The sequence below is a fragment of the Sprattus sprattus genome (assembly GCF_963457725.1).
Source record: "Sprattus sprattus genome assembly, chromosome: 4".
NCBI classification, from domain to species: Eukaryota; Metazoa; Chordata; class Actinopteri; order Clupeiformes; family Clupeidae; genus Sprattus; species Sprattus sprattus.
The window spans coordinates 14,530,149-14,544,754 of record NC_137923.1 but is presented as its reverse complement, the minus strand read 5'-3'; the positions used below and the strand labels follow the sequence as shown (position 1 = coordinate 14,544,754).

Sequence of the window (14,606 nt, the reverse complement as noted above, 5' to 3'; positions counted from 1 at the left end):
TGAAAAATACATCTGATAGGATTTGCGAGGTGTCTGAGCACCCTATCTAATGTTAGCATGCTACTACTCACAAGTTAAAAAGCTTGCTAGTGGCGTGATTGGTTTGTTGACCTGTCAATCTCACCATAACGTCTCTGGTATCAACAGAACCCCACGCGCCAGACTCCTCCTCCTCACTTGGAATGGGGTGCCGGTGACGTCATCCTTTGCCAAACTGAACAGAGCCACAATTCAGTTCGGCAAAGAATGACGACACCCCATTCAACCTTACAAGCAAGCAATCAAACAAGAAAAGGTATAGTGTATAGCCTGTATAGTAGTCGGAAAGGTAGCTAGCGAGTTTGTAAGACCTGCACACCAAAGATACAATCCAGTGATGACAGAGATCAAGGTATTTCAATAGAAAAATTAATATTTATTTACACAATGGCTAAAAGACTACAGAATATGGAAAACTGTCATGCAGCTGGGGTAGAGCCACTTCAGGCCACAACATCAGTGGCTTCTGGGAGATGTGAAACATAATTGTTAATGATACAAATATTCTCGTATGTATTATTATAATTAATTAAATCCAAGGAAATCTGTACAATTCATCTGAACGCAATCACCAATGATTTCTCACAAATTCAGAACAATCTGGCCGATTAACGACTGTTACTGAGCGTGATCCACCATCCATTGTGGGGTTTACAGAACATGCCATTTACCATGTTTATTTATACAAAAATCAACAGCAGAACTCAAAGCTTAAGTCAGCCCACTCAGTCTGGTGAACTTCCTCAGTGTTAAAGGTTGTGGGAAAATGCATTCACATAAATTGAGTGACGTAGCCCAGCTTCACTGAGATCAATTTGAAGTTGACCCAGTGGTACATGCACTGTGCTTAGCTGTGTGCCACTCTAGTTCACATGCTGTATTCTGACTCTGATAGAGAGAGAGAGAGAGAGAGAGAGAGAGAGAGAGAGAGAGAGATTGCACCAGCTGGGAACATGGAGAGAGAGAAAAGAGCACTGCCAACATAGTCATGTTGAAAGCTCAGAATTATCCATTTCATTGAGCCGCAGCCCTGTGGGAGCTCAAGCCGCTCTGGGTGCTAATCAGACCTCTGTCCAGTTTTACGAGGCCTGACACCTGCCTTGGGGACACTGCTGCATATCAATATCGCTGACCTCATCACACAAGCACCTCCAGCCTCACACACACTCTAGAACAGAGAGGTGGATATCTCATTCAGCACGTCAAATTCACATTTCAGAGGTCACTTGGGACTCCTCTACAACATTTAGTTTAAGGTGTGTTGTGGAACACCCCAACGCTTTATATTAAAAATGCAAGTCTATAAGCGGACATAGCTGTTCAAATATTTCTTTTGGTTGAAAACAATTAATTCCAGATGTTTTATTCATTTACAAAGAAAAGTCAAAAGTGAACTGTAAGCTCTCCCGGAAGGAAAACTGGGAGCCCTGTGTGGAGATTGCTCCTCACGGCCTTCTAGGTGTCCATTCAGTGTATGCGCTGTAGAAAAAAAAACTCTGGTGCTCGTACACAGTCATGGCTCTGTAAATGGGAAACAAACATGCAGCCTACCAACAAGGTGCTTCAGGAGCATGGCAGGGAGGGCTGTAATTTGATTGGCTGTTGAAGAGAAATATCAACAACCTTTCTCAAAACTGAAACCGAATCACAGACTACATCTTGAAGAAAAGAGGCGAGTGGCTGTGCCTTTAATTTAGCTGTGAAATATGACCAATGTGGAATTGATTTGCTCTTTCAAACTACAACAGGATTACTGGATTATTGTCAAAATATTTTCATCTCTCTAAGGAGTTCCTGTCAGTGATTCAAACTAATCTTTAACGCACACTTCATGTCAAAGTACGTATGTGGATAAATATGTAATTTTAAGCCAATACTTTAATGGTACATCATGCATAACTTTTTGACATTGGTAATGTGACTTTATTTGTCTGACTAAGACATTGGCATTTGCCAAACCACCTCAGCCAAACACACACACACGATGCATAAACAGCTTATTCTGGTCAATCTGGTTCATGTTAGGAGAAAACCTCGGTAACAAAACATTAGTCCTATTAAAGCAAGGATGACATAGGTGATCTGTTTCAAACCATGTTCCCTGATTCTGACATCGCTAAAACCATCAGAATGGGAAAGGACAAGACGTCTTACATTACGCGATTTGGATTGGCAGATTGTATTAAGAGAGACTGTTGTTTGACACACTATACTGATACAACTAAGTAATGATCGGACATGAGACCGTGATAGAAATATTGACGTGCATTCTTTACTGTATGTTTCTTAGGTCAAAAATACCCAACATTCTATGCAGGTTAACATTGGGGCATTACAGATGCCCCGAGGAAACACACTTAATTCAATATCAATACATTCCTCCCCCTTTACTTTTAATTCCCCATAAGTAAAAGTCATATTCACTGTATTGATAATTCTTTTCTAACAGTCTCAAACCTTAAAGAAACTTGCTTTTATTTTTAATATAAGTCCTTTTTACTTTAAAAATGTTACAAAATAACATTTAACAAATTAACATAATAACATTTCCTGGACTAGGGAAAGAGGGTAGACTGCCTCAATTCCCAGACTTAACCCTGGGGTGTATTCTGCCCCATTGTTGGAGGTAAGTCTCTACACATGTCAGGGGGTTGTCGTTCTCTTGTGGGGTAATGACGACGTACGGGTAAGTCTTCAGTCCCACTGTCTTGGAGTGGTGATGGTGTATGCCCAGACTGGGGTGCTAATGTAGCCAATTTCTTGTGTACCCACGTATACGTTACTCTTGCGTACATGCATTCATGTGTGTAGTCATGTTCAGGTTTAATACTTTTTTTGGCCAGTAAGGACGTGAAATAGGTCATAAATTTGATTCATAATGGTCATAAAAAGGTCATAAAAAGTCTTAAATTTAACTTGTTGAAACCTGCAGAAACCCTGAAAATACACCTCATTGCTTTTGCAGCAAGCTCTGGAAATTCGGTCTGGCAACTTATCCAGAACTTAAGTCATATGAAAATCACGCAACATCTGTTGCATGTACTCAATAAGCTTGGCATTCAAGAAAATGTAATGCGTCTCCATATGCCGCAATAGTTTCGACGGCTTCATAGCTTCAGTTGACAGTAATGTTGAACACACGAAACACAGTGGTACCTCCTCTCCTGCTCTGGCTATCATCATTGTAAATGCGTATTTGACAGTGGTGGTCCGTCAGGGCCTTCAAGGCCTTCTCTGCTGGCCTAAACATCATCAGAAAATAAATGTAATAAAATACATTTAATTTTAATATTTTCTTTTCATAAATATGTATTCAATTATTCCCCATAGTCCATATTACCCCCGAAAGAGTTCTTTCCTCGCTTTGAACGTGACACGTAAACGTCCTTTGATTGGATACTGAGGCAGACCGGTGCAGTGCTTCAGTGCTCAGTTTAGCTGGCTAAACGACGTACATCGGTTTCAATGCTTATTATGCTAGTTGTTTCAATTGGTAAGACTAAATATAATTACATTAACCAACTCAAATAAACTAGTTTACACCAACTTGATAATTCCAGTTTTTGATACAATTACAACGCCATTTTCAAGACGGAACTTTCAAGAAAAACTGGATATCGTGAGGATGGGACGTTTAATGAAACTGCTTTGCAGGTGGGACAATGCGATGTTTAGTGGACAAACTTGTTAAAGCTCACACTGCAAAAAATGCCCCTCTAGATTTAAGACAAATAATTACATATTTAAGCAGGATTTTGCTTAAAACAAGCAAATTTGGCTGCCAGTGCGTTAAGCAAATTTGGCTTGTTAAGATTTCTTAAAATAAGTAATATTTGCTTGAAATAGGTAAAAATAACCTTACCAAGAAAGCACTAGGTAAGTACAATTTAGCTAGAAACAAGACCAACTAGATTTTTCATCTCAATATAAGAGTAATAACACTAGGTTAGAAAAGCATTTTTTGCAGTGCACATAGGCTACTTTCGGTGGACTTAATAAAACTTTGTAGACTAATCCCTGAAATTTTTTTTTTAAGTTGTGACAGTAATATCCAAGCGATCATTTAACTGAGAGTTTACTACTCTTAATGTATTGTTAATACGGGTGTATTGATTTTAAATGCTCCGGAAATATTAATAAAGTCTGTTGTACTCGACTATGTGAAGGTGATGCAATGCTCACTTATACTGCCTTTCTGTATAAATATAATGGTTCGAGAGCCATGGCGTCATAATGATGGTATTAGGAGGTGGATTCACTCAGTTTAACATCGTGTGGGACATCGCTGAAAGCCTAGTCGTGAAATGCACGGACCGCCACTGGTATTTGATGTACTCCTCATTGTTTTTTCTTTGTTGACTTTGTTTCCCTGTATCCTGTGAAGGTGTACCTTTGTCGTGGCAGCCTGTCTCTCTCCTCACTTAACACCGATCCATTGGTGCTTCTGACCAGCTAACTCCACGGTAGAACAAAAAATGTTAGCTTAGGACAGTAGATAACTTCAGTGGTTCACCAAAAGTTTTACTTTTTTGACTAAACTTCAAAACTACTCGTAGGCTATGCTTAACTGCAGATGCTTGTCAACTTTGCACGCGAGACTGTACTTTATGAATTATCCGGTATGGCGTGACGTTACGAACGCAATGCATTAACATCAGCAAAGCACAGGCTACCATAGACTGGATAGGTGCAAAGCTACATTCTGTCAGCGTGAATCACCTTTATTTATTTTAGACATATTTGTCTTATTTCAGACATTTTCAAGATTAATCTGGAAATGTGTTGAAATATCAAAGCAAATCATTTTTTGAATAAGTCGCGGACCCCCTGCAATACCGCCGCGGACCCCCAGGGGGCCGCAGACCCCCGGTTGAAATCCCCTGTAGTAGTGCATAGCCTGTGCGCCTTCGGAGACGGCCCAGTGTTCCGAAAGCCCGATATTCCGAAAGATATTCCCCCTGGCAAAAGAAATATTTTAAGCGGCACAAAACACACACAGCATTTAGTTTGCGCAGCAGAGCAGAGACACTCACCGGGTTATCACGCATATAACTTTTTCTAGGCAACATTTGTTAACTTAGCCTACTCTGGTCTTGAATATGGGGTACCACTCTTATGCAAAGAAAATCAGCGGCAGATTCTCGCAGGACATTACGCAGATCTTGTCAAGCACTGATAACGCATGCATACGTTGGCAATCATAAAAGTATTTTTGTATCATCTCGATGCAAATGCCATGTGTGTATAATAATATTCTGAATTAAAGTTCATGCTTGTGAAATGAATGCATATATGTTTATGATTATGTGATTCATTGGGATGTGCATGTGTGCTATAGTGGTTCACATTGCTGTGCTCACAATTTCGGAACAGCGGGCTGTCGGAATTATGGGCTTTCGGAACATTGCCATGGAACCGGCGCCTTCTGCTGTCCTTCACATGACCATTTTTTTCCCAAAATGAATTGAAAACGGTACCAAATCTAGTTGCTCTTTAAAAACACACCTCAAAAAGTGGCAAATTGCTGTATGTTGTTGCTTTAAGGATGGTATTACTCTTTTACGGTAAATGAGCCTTTTTTTTTGCTCATTCTTTTTAGTCTAGTCAACAGTCTAGTCAGAGGCTACAGCTAAATGTTTCTGTCATAGTGTGACAGAAGCAACCACATACACCGCTATGCAATGTGTAAACTTCACTCCTGGGGCACTTTCAAAGATGGGCTAGTGACCTATGCTAGCACACATTGATATCAGCCTCCTTGTTAGCTTGCCTGCCATGCCACCATATCCTAGGTGGCAGGATGAGTCTAATGCAGGACTATACTACTTACAACCCAGATTACAAAAGTGCACAGGAAACATCGACGAAGAGATGTAACAAGGTGATGCCACTTCAACAGAGTGAGAGCAACACAGAATAAAACTTTATTAAAAATGTTTATGAAATGGAGATAAAATATCCATTCCTCCACAACAAATGTGCAAAACACAGCATACAAACAAACAAATGTTCAAATTAAACCAAAAATAATCAGATCCAATATACAGTGGCACAGGGCACAAGGACATATCTTGAGAGCAGTAATGTGGCATCAACATACGGACAAATCGGATACGGTGTGGACAGTTAACTAACAAGCATTCAATCTCAGTAATTTCTATGTCAATGTCACATTACCACTCACAAATATGGGCCAGCAGTGTCTCCCCAATTGCCAGAGTGTGGGTGTGTGTGTGTGTGTATCACACCTTAGTATGCAGTTAGTGTGTGTGTGTGTGTGTCCTACGCAGAAGTGTAAGCTGTCACAAGATCGTGACCCTCTGGAGGTCTTGTGCGGGCACGGGCATGGGTCTCGCAGTACAGCTGGCCCTCCACGAAGAAATAGCCTTGCTGCTTAAGGTTCATATCACAGTCTGAGCAGACAAAACAGCCAGGGTGACGGAACTTGTCCCTTGCTTTCACCACTGTCCCACTGTGAAAGGAAGAGAGGGGGAGAGAGAGACGGGTAGTGTCACAGAACACACAGGGAGATAGAAAAACAGAACCAGGAGCCTGGACCGGATTTTGACAAGATTAGTTGTTTACATTCCTATAAATGAAGTAGACTGGATAAGATCTTGGTCACAAAACTGATCGAATCCAGGGTTTGAGCATATGGTGAGAGTGGATCTCTGAGGTTGAAGAAACATTCTAGCAAAATCCAATGGTAACTGTTAAATGCATGTTTGCAAAGGATCTACCGAATGCTCCAGAGAAAAGGAGAAAATCTGTTACAGACTGTATATTTGATACGGTGACAGCACAGCAGGGACGGAAGATGGCTATGGCACTCACACTATCCCGTTGCCACACTTGTCGCACACAGGCAGTTTCTGCAGGTTCCCGGCCGGAGCGGCAGGTTTAGTGGTTGGAGCCTTGACAGTCCTTGTCAACAGTGGACGAGTACCTAGACACACACCTCTTCGGTTATGTCAGAAATATTTTTCCAGCCTACTGTCAGAGCATAGAGGCAAATCTGATATGGAGTTTCATCCACAAAGGGCTGAAACCCATTATGAGATTTAAGTAGATGTTATCCCACAAAAATAAACAATTAAAAGTGTATCCAGGCGTGCTTGGCTAGGATAACATTGTGCATATTTAAACTAATCCTAAGGATTATTAAGACCAAAACAGAGATATTGATATTTTTGTCTTTCAAAAAGAGGTGAGCATAGTTGCCCTCATGTGGAGAGTGTGTGTGTGTGTGTGTGTGTGTGTGTGTGTGTGTGTGTGTGTGTGTTTGTGTGTTTCTCACCGTCACTGTTGACGAACTCCTGCAGGGCCTTGAAGGAGCCAGACTGTCGGGGCTCATTGGGTTCATCCTGCTCCTGGTCCTTCTGCAGCATCCGGTACACATCTGACTCCTCGATCGAGGTCAGTGTACGGGGGCTGAAGGCAAAGAGAGCAGGACCAAAATCAGCTCCTGTTTGCATCACCCATTTTCTCTTTTAAAAACAGTTCTTTGTATCAGAGAAGGGGTTGTTCATAACTTAAGATGCCAAAGAATGGAGATGGTTAACCTGTTACTGCAGTGGGATATTTCGCCTTAATTTGGAACGATTTGTACTTACACATAATAACACTCAATATCTGAAGTTGTACACATGATACAAAGATCATTCATATCTTAAATTGAAGAAGACAAATGGGCCAAGACATGCATTCACCTCCTGACTTTTATTTTCATCATTAAGTATCAATTTCAAAGCATCATATACAGAACAAAATGTCAAAAATGTAAAAAACGCCTTTCATTTTTATGTTTGACAGTGTGTGGATGGTTTCAAGGGAAGAAAATTCTGTCATGTTCTATATTTCCTGATTCAACATGTTCCTGAGAAACAAAGTACAAATTTTGGAGCAGATATCTAAAAATGTCCAGGTGTTGCACAGCAATATCTAAATGGTGCAAAAAATTCAGGCGTCTCCAAGTGTCCAAAACCTCTCCAAGCTCTCCAAATGCATACAAAAAATTCTCATTGTATATCATTGTTTTTTTTGTTGTACAGACATATATAACTCCATTTTAGACTAATATTATAATTTCTTTTGAAATTGGATTGTGTCACTGTTGGAGGCTGTGCAGCTGGTAGTAGTGGTGGTGGCGACGGGGGTGGTGGTGGGGGTGAGGGTGATGCTGGAGCTGGAGCTGGAGCTGGGGCTGGGTCACTGCAAGATAAAAACGTTAGACAATATAAATATTTTGACTGAGTCATGCCTTACAATTGAATTTTGCTTCATGTTATTTACTAAGCTAATGCACAAATATGTAAAATGTAAACATATGTAAAAAAAAACACCATAGTCAAGCTGAAGTGTAATAATAACATAGGCATTATGCATTTAGCATGCATTTAGCAGATGTAAATAAAACATTTCTATGCGTTTTGAGGCAAGAAGCAGGTTGTGCTATGATAGTATGTTGTAGCCTACATTGCAGCTACGTAAATACAGCAGCAGCATGCTAACCAATATCCATTACTAGCAAACTACATCTCACAATGATAAAAAAAAATAAAGCACTAAAGAGAATAAGGCATATGCATAGCTTACTGGTATGCACTGAAAAGTAGTTGGTTTAAATTACTTACGCATCGAGGATGGCATCGATTCCATTCACTCTTCCACTGAGTCCATGCTAGCATGCTAGTCCATGCTGAGTCCATGCTAGCATGCTAGTCCATGCTGAGTCCACTGGCTTCCCCGAAAATCATCAAAAATCATCCCATGTATTTCACTCATCTGCAATCCTCGTCTTGCCATGATGGATGAGTACAAGGGAGACAAATTGCAGCCAAAAATATGCACAAACAAGCCCTCAGGATCGTGTGGACCAAACCACTTGCTGTACGCATTTGAAGGTAAACAAAATGGGCCATTTACGCACCGGGAGCGCAGCTGGGACTCTTGAGTTACGCTTTCAAAAATCTAAACTCCAGGACTGAGCAATCAGGGCAAATGACCTACCTACTTTTTTGTTAGAATCTCTGTTATTCGGTAAAACAGGTGTCAATCACTACTGAGAAGTCTTACAAGAAGTGTAAAGTGATATGATAGGACATGCCTGAGAGGCTTCATGATTGAGAGCTGATGCCATTGGTGGTAATACCTGTCACTCATGACAAACATGTGTTTAACAGCCAATAAAATCCAAAGATTCTGAAAGAGGGGGTCTTAAGCTTTGTAACTATATATAACATCACGTGATAACTTCGTGTAGTGTTGTCAGGAAGAGAGCGAGGAGATCGTCATCAGAAACATACAAGAAAGTGAACGTTTTTTCTCAATGTCGTGAGCAAGTGAATAAACAACTTTATGGACATAACCATGCAGTTCAAGTCTGTTTTTTTAGATGTTTTGAAGGTAAATGAATGTTCTATAACGTTATTTAAGGTACGGATAATGCAGAAACACATTTAAATGGCTTAGTTATGGGAGGAGGCTGCTCCATATGTAAAAAATGAGGATGTGTCATGGTGTGTTTAAAATTGTATTTATTTGTAACGGATGCATGTAGACAACTGAAAATCGGTTTACACATAGTTGGATTACCACAAAAAAATATTAAATGGGAGTTTGAATCATATTTTCAGAAATAGAATTTTCAGGATTTGTTTTGGCGATTTATCCAGTACGGGCCCGCCCGCGGGTCCATTAGGGGGCGTTAAAGCAGTAACAAGTTAAGGCAGAGAGAGTGAGGCCTGTCATTGCACCTGCACCATTTGTTAACTGCTTCATTTCCAGTGAGTGTAGTGAGTGAGTTGACAGCAAAAATAGATTATGAATTTCCCACTTATTTTTTATTTCTATACTTCCCTATACATCCCTGTGAGGAGCACAATAAGGGAATATCAGACATATTAGAGCATAGTTTAGAGAGAGTATAAGAGCAGAGCTTTGGAAAACAGATAGATGTAAAAAAAAATTGACATGCTACTCATTTATTGTTTGAAAGGGTAGGAGTAGGACCAGCGGTTTTTCTTATTACTTTTGACCCCATGAGACAAACAGGTTGCTGTCTCCAAGAGAAATAACTCCAAAACAATTACTCAACATCTGGCAACAAAGAGTAACAAGAGCAACAAACATACCACACCAAAAAATAAGCAAAAGCCTAATTTGGCAAACCATGGAAGAAGAGGGATGATGTGATTTTACGAACCCATCCTGTCCCCCTAATTTAGTTAATTCCATTGCTATGCTCAGTCAGGTTCTGCTCCAATGAAAGAGATAAAGAGAGAGACAAAATAAAACAAGAGAGGGGTGAGTGAGAGAGGGAGACAGAAATATAGAGATAAAGGGAGAAGGGAAAGAGGTTCATTCCTCCGAGCTTGGGTAATCTGCACACTGTGACACCCCATATATCTGGTGTTCTAATGGGAGACATATGACTGCAGTGGAAGCTGTTCAGGGGGTGCATTAATGGGAACATGTATATGTTTCAGTGTGTGTGTGTGTGTGTGTATGTTTCAGTGTGTGTGAAGGGAGAAAGCCGTCATTCTGACTCACATCAAACAGATGTTGTGGGATGATGCACCAGACTCACTCCAATGAATGGAGAGTCAGTAATATAAGGATTCCCCAACACTCTGTTACAACACCCACACAACTCACTGATTATGGGATTGAGGCTCACTGTTGAAGTGTAGTGTCTGGGACTATGTGGGCGGGACCTGTCCTCAAGTGCCTCCACTTTACCTACAGCAGTCCCCCCTAGTCTCTATTTACTACATATGATACCTTATCGTATCTTCGGAGGAGTGGTGAGAGATGTGACCTGTGAAAGACGGTGGTGATGAATGAGATGGCGAGAGCAGGAGGAGTGGAGTGAAGTGGCTGTAACAACATTAAAGTCACAACAGATCAAAACTGAAGCTTTGTTGACATGAAGTCACTGGGACTGTGTGGCAGATGTGTGAGATCCACAGTCCTAATATATAGACTCCTTATATTAGACAGAAGGGCTGGGAGACAGTCATCGCAGATGAAGATGGATGATGAAATGAAAATGACAAAGAGGAATAAGGAGAAGACGATATGATGAAAGGGCCCATGTGGGATCGCCACTGAAGCCCTGTTGACACACACTATCTGGTACTATTTAGGGGAGAGATGATTGTGATTGTGATTGTGATGAAGAAAGGGCTGGCAGAACACAACAAATCATAGAGAGGAGAAAGACTGAGGGTGTATTTTTAGGGAGAAACAGACCACTGAAAAACGGGGAGAAGGGCAAAATGTCCTGTTGAGGTGGATATAAAGAATATTAGGGATGTTGGTGAAGTGAAGATGCAGTGCTACATACAGAACATAACAGGTCTTCTTTACTGACTACTAAGTCCCCCAGAGAGTACGTTGAAGTGGCTGGCCAAATAAGGATGGAAATTAGAGGAGAGCGAATTAGAGAAATGCTAAGACCAGGGATGGGCAGTCCCCTCTACCATCAAAGAGCCATTTTCATTCCAAAACATGCAGCAGCAGCACACTTGATGATTCCACTTATTTCATGAAATCAAATCAAATCAAATTATGGATTGGCTACATCATTTTACTGATTAGTTGGAATGAAGAAAATTCTTCTGTGAAGAAAATTGAAATCCCTGCCCAGCCTCTGGACACAACCTATACTAAAGCCACCTGATTCAAAGCTGTGCAAACCAGGTAGGGTCCTCACTTGGATGTGGCATGGCCACAGAACTACGGTACATGCACAGAATGCACCCAGTGGTTTAAGAGCTGTAACCCTCACGTGACTGCTCACCTATGGGGTTTGTCCTGGACTAGGCCCCTCATCTGGCCATGCATGGCGTCCTGGATGTTGCCTGAAGAGTAGAGACCGATGGGGGTGTTATAGGAAGCGCTCACCAGCTGACGCTTGTCATCGATGTTTGCTGCAGCCACAAAGGGCTGGGCCTGACGGTTATGGCCTGTTCCTATTGGTTGATACTCCTGATAGACAGGTAATGAAGTCTGTTAGAGTAGATGTATTTTTTTTTTCATTTTCAGAGCAAGCGAACATAAACGCACACATACTTACAAGCACACACACACACACACACACACTTAAACACAATTTCTTACCTGTTGCTCTGCCTCTAAGTTGATTTTAAATGGGTTGACCTTCCCATCCTCTGATATGTGTGGTGACCACAGTCTTGTCTCAGGCCTACGGTGCACAGAAAAAGAACAAACACACAACTGTCACTTCAGTTCCAAAGGCCACCCATGAGGTCGGCTCCTCTGCCGGCTGACTGACTAGTTCCCAACCCAACAGGTGGAATGCCGATCAAGCCCAGAGAGCCTCACACAGATGGGCCGTGGGTCCTGATCAAGCCCAGAGAGCCTCACACAGAGGGGCCGTGGGCCCTGATCAAGCCCAGAGAGCCTCACACAGAGGGGCCGTGGGCCCTGATCAAGCCCAGAGAGCCTCACACAGAGGGGCCGTGGGCCCTGATCAAGCCCAGAGAGCCTCACACAGATGGGCCGTGGGCCCTGATCAAGCCCAGAGAGCCTCACACAGAGGGGCCGTGGGCCCTGATCAAGCCCAGAGAGCCTCACACAGAGGGGCCGTGGGCCCTGATCAAGCCCAGAGAGCCTCACACAGATGGGCCGTGGGCCCTGATCAAGCCCAGAGAGCCTCACACAGATGGGCCGTGGGCCCTGATCAAGCCCAGAGAGCCTCACACAGATGGGCCGTGGGCCCTGATCAAGCCCAGAGAGCCTCACACAGATGGGCCGTGGGTCCTGATCAAGCCCAGAGAGCCTCACACAGATGGGCCGTGGGCCCTGATCAAGCCCAGAGAGCCTCACACAGATGGGCCGTGGGCCCTGATCAAGCCCAGAGAGCCTCACACAGATGGGCCGTGGGTCCTGATCAAGCCCAGAGAGCCTCACACAGATGGGCCGTGGGTCCTGATCAAGCCCAGGGAGCCTCACACAGAGGGGCCGTGGGTCCTGGCACATCCTTTAGAGCTGAAATCAGCAGCGCCCCCACCTGCACCGCCGGCTCATCCTCCCTGGGCTCAGCACAGGCTCAAAGGCATGAGTCAAAGAACAAGAATGTGGCAAGGAGGGGAGGGAGGGTTAACCTGAGATGAGTGTGAAATGGAAAGATAGAGAAAGATACAGAGAGAGAGATAGAAAGAGGTGGAGAGAAGAAAACGAGGAGGAGAGAAATAGACAGAGAGGGGAGGGAGGAATTTAAGAGAGACTGGGATGGGATAGACTTGCAGACCGAAGGAGAGAGAGGGTATGAAAAAAGAGAAGCTCCTTGCACTGACAGGAGATCTGCAAATCACTAACACAATGCAAAATGGTCTGTCTGTAACCCCAGATTTAAAATCCAGACATTAGAGACTATTGGGGTGGAATGGTATGCAGGTTTTCCAACCATCACACTTACAGGAGCTGTGGGTATATCACATTTCTAATCTGAACTGGATGTTACTCTAATGTATGATGTAATGTAGGCTATCATCACTGTTCAGAATGGCCAAAGTATAAAAGGCTCTGCATATCTCTCTCTCTCTCTCTCTCTCTCTCTCTCTCTCTCTCTCTCTCTCTCTCTCTCTGTGTGTGTGTGTGTGTGGTTGTGTGTGTGTGTGTGTGTGTGTGTGTGTGTGTGTGTGTGTGTGTGTGTGTGTGTGTGTGTGTGTGTGTGTGTGTGCGCGTGCGTGTGTGCGTTCATGCATCTTACCTCTCTATAGTGAGACACAGCTGATGGCCACAATCCTTGATTCTGTTCTGGGCCTCACTGTGCATCAGATTTTCAGCAGGCATGCCTCCAATCGCTATTATGATGTCACCAGGACACAGGTTTGCCATGGCTGCTTTACTGCCAGGGTTAATCTGATGACAAATAGACATACAGATACAATGACAGATCAGCTGATAGACAGATTGTGCTTCATTTCAGGCAGCAATGCATCCTGGTGGTCTGTAATATGTGAGGTTGAGAATATGTAGTATTGAAGTTTGAAGTAAGTGAGGCTCAGTATGCTTTTAAATTTGCTCTTCAAACTCTACATAGCTAGCTGGGTGCAGACAAGCCTGACAAGCCTGACAACTAACATCATGGAGGAGATATTTTCTCTCTCTCTCCCTCTATCTCTTCATCTTTATCTCTCTCTGTGCCACTCTTTCTCTCCCTCACACACAAACAGGAACACATAATATCTCACTCCCTCGCACCTTATCATTTAAAGTCTCTTAAAGGCTGATTGTTTGGCAATACTATCAATTTGACTTTCCCAGCATGTTGTTATTACTGTAAGTATCTTCTACTGATCTGCTCTTGACATGGCATATTTTCTACAGGTACCTTTGATCTGTTCCACTGTAACTGTAGCCTGACGATGTCATACTCATAATTCTAGTCAGAATATGAGTCTGATACTGCTCCATTGAGCTGTGATTATGAAAAAATAAAAATGCCTCTTCGCTCAATTGGATACCTAGAACCAATCAGAGCAAACTAGTATGACCATCTGATACATTAAACTTTGACCGGATCCCGTAGGAAGGAC

The 14,606-nt window shown here is 42.6% G+C and overlaps 1 protein-coding gene across 1 annotated transcript in view; it reads right to left on the bottom strand.

Annotated features, from left to right (window-relative positions):
- Window positions 1-6,016: 6,016 nt before the first annotated feature.
- pdlim3a (PDZ and LIM domain 3a) overlaps window positions 6,017-14,606 on the bottom strand; it is a gene marked incomplete at its 5' end in the record, with an annotated part of 14,148 nt that continues 5,558 nt past the window's right edge. Inside the window, 6 exons of the mRNA XM_080836581.1 lie at window positions 6,017-6,511; window positions 6,874-6,985; window positions 7,337-7,470; window positions 11,843-12,030; window positions 12,163-12,247; window positions 13,778-13,929. Coding sequence (XP_080692707.1) covers window positions 6,322-6,511; window positions 6,874-6,985; window positions 7,337-7,470; window positions 11,843-12,030; window positions 12,163-12,247; window positions 13,778-13,929 — 861 coding nt within the window. The 3' untranslated portion in view covers window positions 6,017-6,321. The remainder of the gene's footprint in view (window positions 6,512-6,873; window positions 6,986-7,336; window positions 7,471-11,842; window positions 12,031-12,162; window positions 12,248-13,777; window positions 13,930-14,606) is intronic.